The sequence below is a fragment of the Patiria miniata genome, unplaced genomic scaffold (genome assembly GCF_015706575.1).
Source record: "Patiria miniata isolate m_02_andy unplaced genomic scaffold, ASM1570657v1 HiC_scaffold_20, whole genome shotgun sequence".
NCBI classification, from domain to species: Eukaryota; Metazoa; Echinodermata; class Asteroidea; order Valvatida; family Asterinidae; genus Patiria; species Patiria miniata.
This window is the reverse complement of record NW_024037059.1, coordinates 5,793,246-5,809,430: the sequence shown is the minus strand read 5'-3', so window position 1 is coordinate 5,809,430 and position 16,185 is coordinate 5,793,246. Positions and strand designations below refer to the sequence as shown.

General features: G+C 41.8%; 1 protein-coding gene across 6 annotated transcripts in view; it reads left to right on the top strand.

The window, feature by feature from the left end:
• Nucleotides 1–16,185, top strand: part of LOC119727638 — a 51,738-nt gene that overhangs the window by 25,995 nt on the left and 9,558 nt on the right. For 5 of the 6 annotated variants that reach the window (XM_038199608.1, XM_038199612.1, XM_038199610.1 and 2 more), the window contains 17 exons: nucleotides 323–565; nucleotides 1,112–1,192; nucleotides 1,422–1,613; nucleotides 2,517–2,942; nucleotides 3,626–3,772; nucleotides 4,292–4,434; nucleotides 5,329–5,545; nucleotides 6,450–6,602; nucleotides 7,649–7,999; nucleotides 8,732–8,980; nucleotides 9,294–9,539; nucleotides 10,097–10,339; nucleotides 10,569–10,811; nucleotides 11,125–11,370; nucleotides 11,909–12,151; nucleotides 15,667–15,747; nucleotides 15,977–16,168. In XM_038199608.1, coding sequence (XP_038055536.1) covers nucleotides 323–565; nucleotides 1,112–1,192; nucleotides 1,422–1,613; nucleotides 2,517–2,942; nucleotides 3,626–3,772; nucleotides 4,292–4,434; nucleotides 5,329–5,545; nucleotides 6,450–6,602; nucleotides 7,649–7,999; nucleotides 8,732–8,980; nucleotides 9,294–9,539; nucleotides 10,097–10,339; nucleotides 10,569–10,811; nucleotides 11,125–11,370; nucleotides 11,909–12,151; nucleotides 15,667–15,747; nucleotides 15,977–16,168 — 3,696 coding nt within the window. The remainder of the gene's footprint in view (nucleotides 1–322; nucleotides 566–1,111; nucleotides 1,193–1,421; nucleotides 1,614–2,516; nucleotides 2,943–3,625; nucleotides 3,773–4,291; nucleotides 4,435–5,328; nucleotides 5,546–6,449; nucleotides 6,603–7,648; nucleotides 8,000–8,731; nucleotides 8,981–9,293; nucleotides 9,540–10,096; nucleotides 10,340–10,568; nucleotides 10,812–11,124; nucleotides 11,371–11,908; nucleotides 12,152–15,666; nucleotides 15,748–15,976; nucleotides 16,169–16,185) is intronic. The other variant, XM_038199611.1, reaches the window with a different exon arrangement.

Below are 16,185 nucleotides of genomic sequence, written 5' to 3'. Positions count from 1 at the left end.
ATGATGCTCGTATTGATTACGTATCTGAATAATCCATGCCGATTGAACCCTTGTGAAAACAATTTAATTTTAGCAACTTTAGCCAATTCAATGACAAGGCCCCTCCAATGGGGAAAACATTGTGCTGGCTTTAGTTCAGATAATCCATCATAGTTGTTGCTTTGTACAATAGCTTGCGCAATGGTGTCTCCATTGAAGGGGGCCTCGTGCGTGTACAGTCATCACATGCCTGGAGTCTGTAGGAAACTGTGTTATTTTTTGTAGAAAATTTGGTGGAAGTATTTATTGCAAATAATCTTTCACTGTTGATGTTTTCCAACAGATAACCAACCACCCAACCTGGTGTGCCCAGCTAACATCACCAGGCCAACAGATGATGGCGTGGCATTTGCCAACGTGACCTATGACCCGCTGGTTCTGACTGATAACGACGGCAACACGCCCGCCCTGACCACAGACTACCAGGGGGGAGATATCTATAACATTGGAGAGACCATCGTCATGTTGACTGCACGAGATAATGCTGGCAATGACATTTGTTGTACATTCTCCATCACTGTCATAGGTGAGCAGAATTTGCCCCAAAAGTTTTGAAATTCTGTTAGAATCAGGGATTTCTCCAAAGTGTCATTATCAATTTGACTTTGTCAAAGATTAGTCAATGCAACATGATAGTACGCTAAAGTAAGGATTTCCAAAGAACTTTATTTACATAAACCATTCAGAAACCCACTGCACTGTATTGAATTACGACTCCTCTTGAGTTTCATTTGCTGGCAATGAGATTAGTTGTACATTCTACATCACTGTCATTGGTGAGCAGAACAATTAACTACAAGTTTCTGAACATGTGTTTTTACTTATACTGCCCAAATCCCCTCCAGCACTCTGTATGGTTTTATGAATTCATCAAGAAGTTATTACAGTGTATTACAATGTAATGCAAGGTCTAAGTTTGATTGGTGATTTTGACTTGAGATGACTTATGATTTTAATTTGAGATGACTTGTGGTTTTGACTTGAGATGACTTATGATTTTGACTAGAGATGACTTGTGATTAACCGAGTACAATTCAAGTCCATTGAATGATTCCATTGTCTTAATTCACAGACACTGAACCTCCAACTCTGCAGTGTCCGTCCGAGGTCATAGTGTACTCTGACGAGCTCAGAATCCCTGCAGCCGCCCCAGGTAATCTATCTTTTGATATCATGCATAGATAGTAACTTGTACAGTTCCCAAATTCCCAATATTAATAGAAATTCATCCAGCCTCTGTGTGATCTCAGAAAATAACATTGATGAGAAAGAAGGTTCTGCTACACTGTCGTAATATCGGATATCCCGATATATTTTTCATGATATTTTGATAAATAGATATCAAACAAAACTACACTAACGGTGTTCTGATTTCCGTGCAGGTTCCTACTTGTTTGCAGATTTTGCCTCCTGGACCGTCAACATAACCGACAACTCGGGACAGCCGCTGACCAGAAGCGAATCCAGCCACGAGTCTGGGAGTTACTTCACTGCTTCCTCAACGACCGTCACGCACACGGCCACGGATGCCTACAATAATACCAATCGGTGCTCCTTTGATGTCCGGATCATTGGTATTCAGTCTTGACTTGCTTTATCTTTTTCTTGCGTATTTTTCGATAACCCGAGGAAAAACATTCCCTCAATACATGTGATCTAAAAACAGACTGAATGCACAAAAAAGGACCTGTCGGAATCTGAATAATATTTGGGAAATTTTGGAATTTGTTTTGAACGGAACCATTGACACTGTCACTTCCAAAACACAACTGAAAACATATTTTTTTCGTTCATGCGTATCATTGGATTTTTCAGGTCCTAAGTAGTGAACAGTATACATTGGACATATATTCCTTGAAAATTAAGGCACTAGTGCAAGCCTATGCACTAGTCTCTATAAGAGACTTTCAGGGAAAACTGGTTTCCTTTTGCTTGAGCCACTTTTTTTGTAACAAGGTCCTGGGAATCTTGCAAAATATCCCCCTGAAAAAACAAGGGGAAAATATGCGCTTATTCTGCAGGCAAATGCAATCATTTCCAGGAGATTACACGTACAACGTTAACATAATGACAAAAGAGCTGTCATGAAGTTGCGCAAATGTCTGGTCGCATTCTGTGTGCTACTGGCTGGAATTTAAGAGTTTGGTTCTGAGCTAATATGCAAGGTGTTGAACCCGCGCTGCATACATTAGGCAAAACAGTTGTGCGGGCATGACACTATACTGCTACAAGCTTCCCAAGATGACGTTGTGACAGCAGTTCATGATAGCGATCTTCATAACCTTTTCTCGATGTGTGATCGCGTACCCAATATACAAGACTACTTGACATATACCTCTGGGTCACACTCTACTTGGGCAATTTCCATGAATTTATCTAGATTATTGCAGCCCATGTGACCATGTTTTAGCCAGCAACCAGGACAACAAATTTGACTGAGGCATGTTATAAGAGGTTTTGAATTATTGTCATTACAGGCTTTGTGGATACCACTTGCAGCATGTCTGGAAGTGATCTGGACCTATCAGTATTGGCCGGCACAGGAGTCAGATACCATTTGCTGTCGCCGAACTTTGACGTTGGCGACCCGTACCCAAGCAACATTGAGTGCCTGTGGCGTGTTTCAGCACCCAGTGGCAGCTACATACGTGTCGACTTTGGCGCGTTTGAAACAGAGTTTGGCAAAGACATTTTGACTATTGGGAGTGGCCTGGATGAAACACAGATGAACACCAGTCTGGCGGCATACGGAGGCAAGCTGGCAGAGCTGGTGACCGACAACACGCGACACACCAAGGCAAGAGTCTACGGAGATACCATCTGGCTGCACTTTGTGTCGGACGCAACCTTTGCTCAATTACTCGCTGGCTTCTGGCTTCGGTTCGACTACATAACTGATCCACGTAGGCAATAAATTGTCTGATTTTCAGTGTCATTTGTAGTTTGTGTTGATATCATATGACCTTCAATCAACCAATTAGATCAGTGGGAAGTTAACAAATATCATAGTGCTTTACATTGCTGTTACTCCTGGTCATAGGGCCCATTAACCCTCCCTCTCTGGCTGGCAAATTCAACATAGCCAACCAGCAGTTTACATAACTCAAGTGACTGTTTTAAAAAAAAAATGAGTGCTCCTTGCTCACATAAAGCAAGATTGACGACTGGCTGTGACTGTTGTGAAACTTGATACAGCAATGTTTTGGCTGTAGAAGAGTGATAAGCCAGCTGAGCCTATTGGCTTTTGTCTGGTGATGGAATATGACTGTCACAGTGCCTATAAGAAATATGACCTGATTGTTGGTGACTAGCCTGTGTTAAAGGCATGGCAGGGGAAGTGGATTGAATTTGTAACCCTCTCTGCCCTATCGCGGGTAACACATCATATTTTTGGGTAGGGATTAGCGACAAAGCGTCTAACCCAAGGACATATGCACCACAGCCTCAGGCTGGACTCAAAACCACAAGCTGATGAAGTGACCAACAAATATTGAGTTGTTATGCATCAGACCATAAGGCCACAGCAAATCATTGCCCATTATAGGACAAATGTGATTTATTTTTGTTTTTGTTTGTTTTGTTTCAGGCACTATGTACCCAAGTTCTTATTCATTCTGTGCTGAGTTTGGTGGTTTTCCCTGCCTTGATGGGTCGTGCATAGACAACTCCAAGCGATGTGATGGTAACACCAATGATTGCGCCAGCAACGAAGACGAAACAGACTGTCCCGATGGTACCAAAATATTTTCTAGAGTTTTAAAAAATGTTGAGTCAGGTTTTTTAAAACTGATTTTACTTGCAGTCGCTTGATTCCATATTGCTGCTAAGCACACGATTTTCTGCTAACATAGCCTCCGTCTCTTTCATGGAGACTGTAAGCAGTAAAGACACGAAAAGGCACGCTTACCTCAGAGGAAAAAAGGTGCTTAAATTAGTGACATAACAATAGAAATCTCCATGCATGCGCAACCATTAGCACATCCGTGCCGTGAAATAATGCTTAATGTTAGCACAATTTTCTGCTGTTGTTAGCACAGCTCTTCTGCTAACTGGTATGCAGACCCATGGCTCCTGTTGATGTAAGCTGTCCATGTACCACCACAAAGTGCCCTGCAAATTACTGTTTATACCGCCTAAGCATGCTATGTTATTCTGGATTCATCAAGGATTAAATACAATGTAATACAGTGTAATACATTCTGTGACTGAGTCAACAATGGGTTTTTGTATTACTTTTTTCCCCCTATTTCAGATAGTGTTGTGACACTGCCAACCCAATCTGCGAACTTTCCTTCAAAGGATGGTGTGTATCACACAGACATTGTGTCTGATAACTACCCTGGCGAATACCGTCCAAGTAACGCACGTTGGGACATCGATACCAGCTTCGTCCAAGTAAGTACATCACAGTATCCCTTTCTTTTTACCCCTGATTTTGTTATTCCAAGAGGGCTAGCCTAATTTCCTCCTGATACCTATCCAATGACTGACTGACTCACAGACCGACTGGCTGTCACGTGACTTAGTCTAGGTGTAGGTCCCCTGGATGGGATGCTAGTCTATGGCAGGTTTACTCCCCAGCCAATGTAGGTATTCATTTATACTCTTGGGCTGAGCGAGGCAAGGGGGTTAACCACTTAACGACAGAGGATGTGTACATATGATCTGGCAATGCATATTTGCAGGGGCTAGTGACGGGTTCAATCGTTGAGCCTTCCCCGAGTCTCTGTCACTGGTTCCCATTGGTTTTGTACACACCGTGTTTTGAAATTGAACTTGGCCCCTGCACAAAGTGGCGGCACCAGACTCTAAAATTGGGGGGGGGGGGCAATTGGGGGGCAAGGAAGTATTTTGGGGGCTGTCTAAATAAAATCTTAAGCCTGTGTATACGTGCGAGCGTGCCATTGTCAATGGTCCGGAAATAAGCCACTAGAGCAACTTAGAAGTGTAGTCGCTTTCATGAAGGAGAAATGTATCAAACCGCAGAATAGTGTACAACAAATGTATAACAAAATGTACAGATGTTGGCTGCACACTATCTACAGCTTTATAAATGCATGTGTGGCTTGTTTTGTCTAAAGTATCAATGTTTATAATGCTTTCATTGGCCATCTGTTGATAAAGTCTAGGGAGAAACTGGTGGGGGGGGGAACTGGGGGAGCAAGGAAACAACTGGGGGGGATGCAGAACCCACAAAGCTAATTTACTACTCATATTAGAAAGTGTGCGTCATTCACTACAGAATTTTTATTTTTTAGTTGACGTAACCTTTTTGTAATTCACATACAGTCTCTCCGCATTGTCGTGATGGATCTTCAAATTGCCGCTGGTGACTCGTTGTACGTCGTAGATGGAGACACAGGCACCCGTGTGACGGACAACATTGTCTCGCCGGTCAGCATACATCTCACTAACAACACAGATGTTGCTGTAGTCTTTGAAAGTAATGGCGGTACTGGGCGTGGCTTCTGGATTAGGGTGTGGCGATACATCTCAATAACGACTGGTGAGCAGACTATTCTGAAACATAGTTGGGGTTCTGGAACAGTAGGCACTCTGACTATTTTCCTTTCTTTAACATCTAGAGTCATTCATCCTAACACTGCAAATATCCGGAGAATGGCCAGTGTATCGTTGTCCTTGTAACCCTATGAGTTGGGTTAGCAAATGTTACATGGGCACAAATAGGCACAGCATAAATGTCGCACTCATTGGCACAGCATTTGTTGGGTCATTATAATGAACTTTCTGCATGAATATAAATGATACTTCATGACTTCTAGAGCTCATCATTGTGCAGGACTCACTGCTTATGCACACTTAATCGTGCACATATGGCATATGTACAATATTACTTATTCCATGAGTGCGAGTGGCATATGGGACTCATCAGATGTACTACATTTTTCGCGTTCCACGAACGTAAGTGGGATAACAAATTTATCTTCAAGCAAACTTGATGTATAGTATAGATGGAACACGCACTTTTCAGCAGTTATTCGATTACACGTGTGTGCAGCAGGAATGGCGTGCGCATGTATCTTACAATAGCGGGATACGTGTAGTACGGTATGGTCCGAGGTATATGAGTTAGTAACGCACGGTTGTTGCCATCGATAGACCAATTAGGATCGCAAATTCAAGTCTGCTTGAAGATAACTACTTTCATTCTGAACGTGAACCGACCTGAACCGAAGCGTCTTTGCGTGAGTGCCAAGCATATGACAGAAATAGCAGTCTGGAGTCTGCCAATCTTTCTATCTTATATAGCAGTCTGGAGTCTGCCAATCTTAAAGGGGCACTTGATCATGAAATGATGGGGAAGGTTACATTGTCTAGGCTCAAATCAACTGCTACATCTTCAGAAGCTTTGCAAGCATTGATGGCCTCATTTTGTGTGTGCTTTGCAGAGTTTGTTGATTTTCCTGCGTACTGTGAAGTCGCTTTGCATAGCTTGAACTGTGGCAAGGGCTCCTGCATCTCTGACACAGAAAGATGTGATCGTGATGTCGATTGCGGTACATTCGGGAACGACCAAGAAAACTGCATGGCAGACTCATATGGTGAGCAATATATCTTTTTTTTTTAAGTAACTCTTCAAATAACAGGGTTGGAATTACTTGTTTACAAATGATGGGTAAAGTTACAAATATGCAATAAAAGTATCACATTAAAGGTAGAGTAGATCATTTGCAGCTATCCAACCACTAACTGACAAAATTATTGTTGAAAAGTTTACTTGGTTTAAAGATAGTAATGGCACTGAACTCCCTGTGAAATTATTCCTTCTGGCATGCTGTCATTTTGAAGAAAACAATAAAAAGATGCCATTTTCAAACATGCATCAATTGACGTATTTTTTGGAAATTTCCATTAGTAGTTGGTTTGTCATTCAGCGAATCTGTGAATGGGAGCGCGCAAGCGTTGACACGACACACTTGCGTGTGCGGTTGCTATTACTCGTCAGTTCAATGCATGACATCTCGTAGGTGTCATGGACACTGATTTCGGGCGCAATTAATTCAAAACATACTGGCAACTCTTGAATCAAAATCGAGATCCTAGAATATTGTTTTCTCATAATATACAGCATTCACTAAGGTAAAACTTCATCAGGTTAGTTGTCAAGCGACCTGTCTTTAGAATTTGAGCACTTCTGTTGCTTCAAACAAACAAAAGGAACAAATGACAAGTGATATAGTCTACCTTTAAACATAAACCAAGACTAGGCAAGCCTAGTGCTAGTCTCAGACCACACTGGTGAAAGGGGTCTAGGTGGTCATCTGAGTCCAATTTGTGGGCCAAAGTGAGGCTGAAGCAAGTCTAATTCAAGCTATGTATAAAGAGGAATGTAAGATATGTGCAAAGAGGAATGTATGCTTTGGGAATAGCAAAAAGCTTGTCAAATAAATTACGTGCCTACAGTTGGATGTTGAGAAGAGTGGACGTGATGTCAAATGCCCGCTGATAAGATTATATGTGTATATATAATGGACACATATCCCCCGCTAATCAGAACAAAAAGGTTGCCAAAGACCATCTCAGCTAAAGATCATCTCAGTAGGTAATAGTATCCTGATTTGTATCTATGTTGAATTATCTTGACCAGATTGCGGCAACACCGCTATCAGTCTTGGCAATGAGGGCAGTATGTACCACCTGACCTCCGTCAACTACCCAAACGACTTCATCTACGACATCAGCTGCCAGTACGTGGTGACCACATCGGCCGCGACCATTCTGGTCAGCTTCCGCGACGTGGAGATCCCCGCCACTACCCCGGAAGACTACCTGCGTATTGGCAACGGCGCCACTGTCAGCGACGAGACCGAGATCATACGCGTGGGTGGAGTTTTCCTGCCTGAGGACGTGGTTTCGACGGGGAATCATATATGGATTGAGTTCATCAGCGATGGTAGAGTCAACAGCCGGGGGTTCTGGATTGTGCTTGTGGCCCAAGGTTAATGGTTATTAATGATGTTGCCAGATATTCTGTTAGGAAAATGGAAGCATTACACCCATGTCAGACTGGTGTTTCTCTGAGAAGCACTGAACTGAATATTAGTTAGAGCAACTTGGGTCGACCCAAAGATATTGGTTTCAGACAGGCAAACTTTACGTAATAATTTTCCATTAAGTGGGCTCTGGAGTCAATCTTTTGACAAAATTGCTCCCGACTGTTTCAAATTAGAACCTTTTCATGTCTTTAATTCAAATCTTGGGAATAATTTTCGATTCGTTTGAAAATCTCACAAACGCACAAAAGAGATTTGTTACACGATGCAACCATAATCTCACATCATTTGCAAGAATAAAAGTTTTCACAATCTTTACAATCACATCTAGCTAATAAATATTTGATCGTGATTTCCAGTGAATGTGCGTGTCTGAAGAAGTTGCATGAACCAGAATTAGTGAAAGATGTACAATACGGATAATTCTTTAGAAACAAAACCTTTTTTTTTCTACTGTAAATTTTCTTTTATTTAAAAATGTCGTAAAATATATTGGATTTCTCCAAAGTGTCATCATCAATTTGACTTTGTCAAAGATTAGTCAATGCAACATGATAGTACGCTAAAGTAAGGATTTCCAAAGAATTTTTTTTACATAAACCCTTCAGAAACCCACTGCACTGTATTGAATTACGACTCCTCCTGAGTTTCATTTGGTGTACGGTTATTCCATTTAGATTCGGAGGATCTAAATGGAATAGTGATCATTTGTCCGGCCAACATCACTCAGGATACTGACTCCGGACAGCCTGACACCACAGTCGTCCTACCTGCTGCAACAACAAGCGGCAACATGACATCATTGACAGTTACTACCGATCCATCTGGGTCTCCTGTCCTTGGTATTGGTGACCATACAGTCACATATACAGTCACTGATGATAGTGGGAATTCTGCATCCTGCAGTATCACGGTCATGATCGTAGGTCAGTTTGTGTTGTTCAAATTGAAGCATTTAGTTCTGAAGCAATTAAATGCATCACCATTTTGAAATGTATTTAATCATTTAAATGAACTCAGGCAATTTATAAAAAAGTTTGAATTTCTCACCACAGTATTTTCAGTTTTTGTTAGGAGTAGACAGGTCAAACATAGTCGTGTTTCATAAACGTCAAAATTTATAAACGATTTGGTACTTTTAGTATATTTAGATCAACATTTCTTGAAATCCTTTCTCTAATCCTGATCCCATAATAATTAAGCTTATGTCTCTTACACTTTTCTTTTTTTCTAATGCAGATGTGGAGCCTCCAAGCTTTACACCTCCGTCTGATTTTATGGTACCAACTGACCATGGACAATCATCTGCCATTGTCAGCCTTCCGTTGCCAACCGATGTGACAGACAATTCAGGGGAACTTGTTACCATCATGACCTCACCAGCCAACAACAGCATGCTGAGCATAGGACCCTATGTTATTATGTACACAGTAACGGACTTCTACGGTAACACTGTGACGTTTGATATCACCGTTACAGTTGAAGGTGAGCCACTTAAGGAAAAGGAAAAACTCATTTGTTACTCACCTTCCTATGCAAATTTTACATGCATTCTGTGTTTAGTTGTCGGTTCAGTCCAAATCAGTCAAGTGACTGTGTTTTACAATTGAGAGCTCCCAAGCTTGAAATATGATCTGACTGTTGATGACTATATAGCCCGTGCAAAAGGCATGGCAGGGGAAGTGGATGGAATTTTTGACTGTCTGTGACTGTTCAGACAGAAGGGAGGTTAAGGTTCGAAAGTGTGACATTTTCCTGTCCCTTTTCCCTTGGTACTTTGTTATTGGCCATTCAAGTATTAAAGAATGACTTCAAATAATGTTCGGCAGCGTGGGGGGGGGGGCGGGGGGGGGGGGGGGGGGGCGCACGTCCCCCCCATAAAAAGGTTGCGCCCCCCCACTGGAAATTGGAAATCCGGAGAAAAACACAGCCGTATGAACCCCAAATTCAGAAAGATAACCAGATAATCTTATTGAGGTTAAAGTTTAGAGGGAATGCTTTCTTTTTTTTCAAGGCAACCTTTTCCTTGACTTTGTCCACAGATAACCAACCTCCCAACCTGATGTGCCCAGCTAACATCACCAGACCCGCAGATGAGGGCGTGGCATTTGCCAACGTGACCTATGACCCGCTGGTTCTGACCGATAACGACGGCAACACGCCCGCCCTGACCACAGACTACCAGGGGGGAGATATCTATGACATTGGAGAGACCATCGTCATGTTGACTGCACGAGATAATGCTGGCAATGACATTAGTTGTACATTCTCCATCACTGTCATAGGTGAGCAGAATTTGCCCCAAAAGTTTTGAAATTCTGTTAGAATCAGGGATTTCTCCAAAGTGTCATTATCAATTTGACTTTGTCAAAGATTAGTCAATGCAACATGATAGTACGCTAAAGTAAGGATTTCCAAAGAACTTTATTTACATAAACCATTCAGAAACCCACTGCACTGTATTGAATTACGACTCCTCCTGAGTTTCATTTGATGTACGGTTATTCCATTTAGATTCGGAGGATCCAGTGATCATTTGTCCGGCCAACATCACTCAGAATGCTGACTCCGGACAGCCTGACACCACAGTCGTCCTACCTGCTGCAACAACAAGCGACAACTCTATGACATCATTGATGGTTACTACCGATCCATCTGGGTCTCCTGTCCTTGGTATCGGTGACCATACAGTCACATATACAGTCACTGATGACAGCGGGAATTCTGCATCTTGTGATATCACGGTCACGATCGTAGGTTAGTTTGTGTTTTTCAGATTTAAGCATTTAGTTCTGAAGCAATTAAATGCATCACCATTTTGAAATGTATTTAATCATTTAAATGAACTCAGGCAATTTATAAAAAAGTTTGAATTTCTCACCACAGTATTTTCAGTTTTTGTTAGGAGTAGACAGGTCAGACATAGTCGTGTTTCATAAACGTCAAAATTTATAAACGATTTGGTACTTTTAGTATATTTAGATCAACATTTCTTGAAATCCTTTCTCTAATCCTGATCCCATAATAATTAAGCTTATGTCCCTTATGCTTTTCTTTTTTTCCGATGCAGATGTGGAGCCTCCAAGCTTTACGCCTCCGTCTGATTTTATGGTACCAACTGACCATGGACAATCATCTGCCATTGTCAGCCTTCCGTTGCCAACCGATGTGACAGACAATTCAGGGGAACTTGTTACCATCATGACGTCACCAGCCAACAACAGCGTGCTGAGCATAGGACCACATGTTATTATGTACACAGTAACGGACTTCTACGGTAACACTGTGACGTTTGATATCACCGTTACAGTTGAAGGTGAGCCACTTAAGGAAAAGGAAAAACTCATTTGTTACTCACCTTCCTATGCAAATTTTACATGCATTCTGTGTTTAGTTGTCGGTTCAGTCCAAATCAGTCAAGTGACTGTGTTTTACAATTGAGAGCTCCCAAGCTTGAAATATGATCTGACTGTTGATGACTATATAGCCCGTGCAAAAGGCATGGCAGGGGAAGTGGATGGAATTTTTGACTGTCTGTGACTGTTCAGACAGAAGGGAGGTTAAGGTTCGAAAGTGTGACATTTTCCTGTCCCTTTTCCCTTGGTACTTTGTTATTGGCCATTCAAGTATTAAAGAATGACTTCAAATAATGTTCGGCAGCGTGGGGGGGGGGGGCGCACGTCCCCCCCATAAAAAGGTTGCGCCCCCCCACTGGAAATTGGAAATCCGGAGAAAAACACAGCCGTATGAACCCCAAATTCAGAAAGATAACCAGATAATCTTATTGAGGTTAAAGTTTGGAGGGAATGCTTTCTTTTTTTTCAAGGCAACCTTTTCCTTGACTTTGTCAACAGATAACCAACCTCCCAACCTGACTTGCCCAGCTAACATCACCAGACCCGCAGATGAGGGCGTGGCATTTGCCAACGTGACCTATGACCCGCTGGTTCTGACCGATAACGACGGCAACACGCCCGCCCTGACCACAGACTACCAGGGGGGAGATATCTACAACATGGGAGAGACCATCGTCACGCTGACTGCACAAGATAATGCTGGCAATGAGATTAGTTGCACATTCTCCATCACTGTCATAGGTGAGCAGAATTTGCCCCAAAAGTTTTGAAATTCTGTTAGAATCAGGGATTTCTCCAAAGTGTCATTATCAATTTGACTTTGTCAAAGATTAGTCAATGCAACATGATAGTACCCTAAAGTAAGGATTTCCAAAGAACTTTATTTACATAAACCATTCAGAAACCCACTGCACTGTATTGAATTACGACTCCTCCTGAGTTTCATTTGATGTACGGTTATTCCATTTAGATTCGGAGGATCCAGTGATCATTTGTCCGGCCAACATCACTCAGAATACTGACTCCGGACAGCCTGACACCACAGTCGTCCTACCTGCTGCTACAACAAGCGACAACTCTATGACATCATTGATGGTTACTACCGATCCATCTGGGTCTCCTGTCCTTGATATCGGTGACCATACAGTCACATATACAGTCACTGATGACAGCGGGAATTCTGCATCTTGTGATATCACGGTCATGATCGTAGGTCAGTTTGTGTTTTTCAGATTTAAGCATTTAGTTCTGAAGCAATTAAATGCATCACCATTTTGAAATGTATTTAATCATTTAAATGAACTCAGGCAATTTATAAAAAAGTTTGAATTTCTCACCACAGTATTTTCAGTTTTTGTTAGGAGTAGACAGGTCAGACATAGTCGTGTTTCATAAACGTCAAAATTTATAAACGATTTGGTACTTTTAGTATATTTAGATCAACATTTCTTGAAATCCTTTCTCTTATCCTGATCCCATAATAATTAAGCTTATGTCCCTTACGCTTTTCTTTTTTTCGAATGCAGATATGGAGCCTCCAAGCTTTACACCTCCATCTGATTTTATGGTACCAACTGACGATGGACAATCATCTGCCATTGTCAGCCTTCCGTTGCCCACCGATGTGACAGACAATTCAGGGGAACTTGTTACCATCATGACGTCACCAGCCAACAACAGCGTGCTGAGCATAGGACCACATGTTATTATGTACACAGTAACGGACTTCTACGGTAACACTGTGACGTTTGATATCACCGTTACAGTTGAAGGTGAGCCACTTAAGGAAAAGGAAAAACTCATTTGTTACTCACATCGCCCACCCAATCCTGAGCTCATCCCAAACTTAATGACCCCATCCCAATCCATCCCCTCCCTAACCTAGTCTAACCTCATTTTTATATTCTGTTTATTTTTTGAAATGCAAGTGTCCCACCACGGGGCTGTGGCCACCTGCATCGGTGGCAACAAAAAAAAGAACTATGGAGTTTGTGGACATTCGGCTTCAACTAGCTAATATAAATTTGACGGACAAGTAGAGCAGGATTCTGGCAAGGAGTGTCCCCTGTGAGGCATTCCAGGGGAGGAAAGTTGAGAGATACTTTGTTGTACCAGCCGATGTCACATAGGCAAAATGCGGATAACAGGAGACAATAAATTGTGTCTGGTGGATGAAGCAACACGATGTGGGAAGAGTAGTGACAATTCCCTTAAGCACATCCTGTGATGGTAGTTTGAGAACATTTCAGGAAAAATACACCATAGACCCTACGTTGCCCTTGGGCCCTCAGTGACCCTCAAACCCTCTGTCAATTATTTCAAGGAGTTCTTCACTTTCCCCAGTCATACCTCTGAAGTGGGGTCAGCGAGAGGTCCTTGGAAAGCTATCAGATCCTGTCCCAACAGGACTACTGCAAGTTGGCAAAATATGGCTGCACTATTTCACAACAAGTTGTGTAGTTGCCTTAATTATTAAGACGGGGCATATGGCAGACATCTAATTAGTGACGCTGCAGAATATTCTGGGTTTGTTTTCTCACTGTATAACCTCAAGAAACAGAAAAATGTCTGCCCAGATGGAGTTTGAATAAATTTGGTTCAAAACAGACAAATATATTCCCTGTTGACAAAGAAATATTGATGTCAGTCTTAACATTGTTGCTCGAACAGAACAAGCAGCCTCCAAGAGCCAAATCTTTCTTTAATATGGTGGCTTCAACTGACAATGTCAACCAGTGGTATTACTGCCTTGTATCTAACTACTGAATGTTCTCAATTTGAACAAATTATTTGGAGTGCATGTAACTTTATCAATAATGCCTTTGTATCTGTGAAGGCGTTTCTCATATTTACTGAAATTGATAAACTGTGATTGATTTTGCATTGATTACTAACTTGTTAATGGAATAAAACAGTTATGCTATCGTGTATTGTGTGGACTCTTACTTATTTTTGTTGTGTCGATATTGGACGTGCCACTCAAGCTAGATATCTGAATGTGACTCATCTGTGCTTGACAAAACTGTATGGGAAGCCTTCCTATCTGTCTGTAGGAGACATGTATTGAGTTGGCTATTTGTATTGCATGAATAACACTCTTGCTTTGTCTGATTATATTGTTTTGTTTTGACTTTATATCCCTGTAATTTCTACTGCCTTTCAGCAAGTGGACTCGTTCTTTTGTTGAATTAATGATGCTCGTATTGATTACGTATCTGAATAATCCATGCCGATTGAACCCTTGTGAAAACAATTTAATTTTAGCAACTTTAGCCAATTCAATGACAAGGCCCCTCCAATGGGGAAAACATTGTGCTGGCTGTAGTTCAGATAATCCATCATAGTTGTTGCTTTGTACAATAGCTTGCGCAATGGTGTCTCCATTGAAGGGGGCCTCGCGCGTGTACAGTCATCACATGCCTGGAGTCTGTAGGAAACTGTGTTATTTTTTGTAGAAAATTTGGTGGAAGTATTTATTGCAAATAATCTTTCACTGTTGATGTTTTCCAACAGATAACCAACCACCCAACCTGGTGTGCCCAGCTAACATCACCAGACCCACAGATGAGGGCGTGGCATTTGCCAACGTGACCTATGACCCGCTGGTTCTGACCGATAACGACGGCAACACGCCCGCCCTGACCACAGACTACCAGGGGGGAGATATCTATAACATTGGAGAGACCATCGTCATGTTGACTGCACGAGATAATGCTGGCAATGACATTAGTTGTACATTCTCCATCACTGTCATAGGTGAGCAGAATTTGCCCCAAAAGTTTTGAAATTCTGTTAGAATCAGGGATTTCTCCAAAGTGTCATTATCAATTTGACTTTGTCAAAGATTAGTCAATGCAACATGATAGTACGCTAAAGTAAGGATTTCCAAAGAACTTTATTTACATAAACCATTCAGAAACCCACTGCACTGTATTGAATTACGACTCCTCTTGAGTTTCATTTGCTGGCAATGAGATTAGTTGTACATTCTCCATCACTGTCATTGGTGAGCAGAACAATTAACTACAAGTTTCTGAACATGTGTTTTTACTTATACTGCCCAAATCCCCTCCAGCACTCTGTATGGTTTTATGAATTCATCAAGAAGTTATTACAGTGTATTACAATGTAATGCAAGGTCTAAGTTTGATTGGTGATTTTGACTTGAGATGACTTATGATTTTGACTAGAGATGACTTGTGATTAACCGAGTACAATTCAAGTCCATTGAATGATTCCATTGTCTTAATTCACAGACACTGAACCTCCAACTCTGCAGTGTCCGTCCGAGGTCATAGTGTACTCTGACGAGCTCAGAATCCCTGCAGCCGTCCCAGGTAATCTATCTTTTGATATCATGCATAGATAGTAACTTGTACAGTTCCCAAATTCCCAATATTAATAGCAATTCATCCAGCCTCTGTGTGATCTCAGAAAATAACATTGATGAGAAAGAAGGTTCTGCTACACTGTCGTAATATCGGATATCCCGATATATTTTTCATGATATTTTGATAAATAGATATCAAACAAAACTACACTAACGGTGTTCTGATTTCCGTGCAGGTTCCTACTTGTTTGCAGATTTTGCCTCCTGGACCGTCAACATAACCGACAACTCGGGACAGCCGCTGACCAGAAGCGAATCCAGCCACGAGTCTGGGAGTTACTTCACTGCTTCCTCAACGACCGTCACGCACACGGCCACGGATGCCTACAATAATACCAATCGGTGCTCCTTTGATGTCCGGATCATTGGTATTCAGTCTTGACTT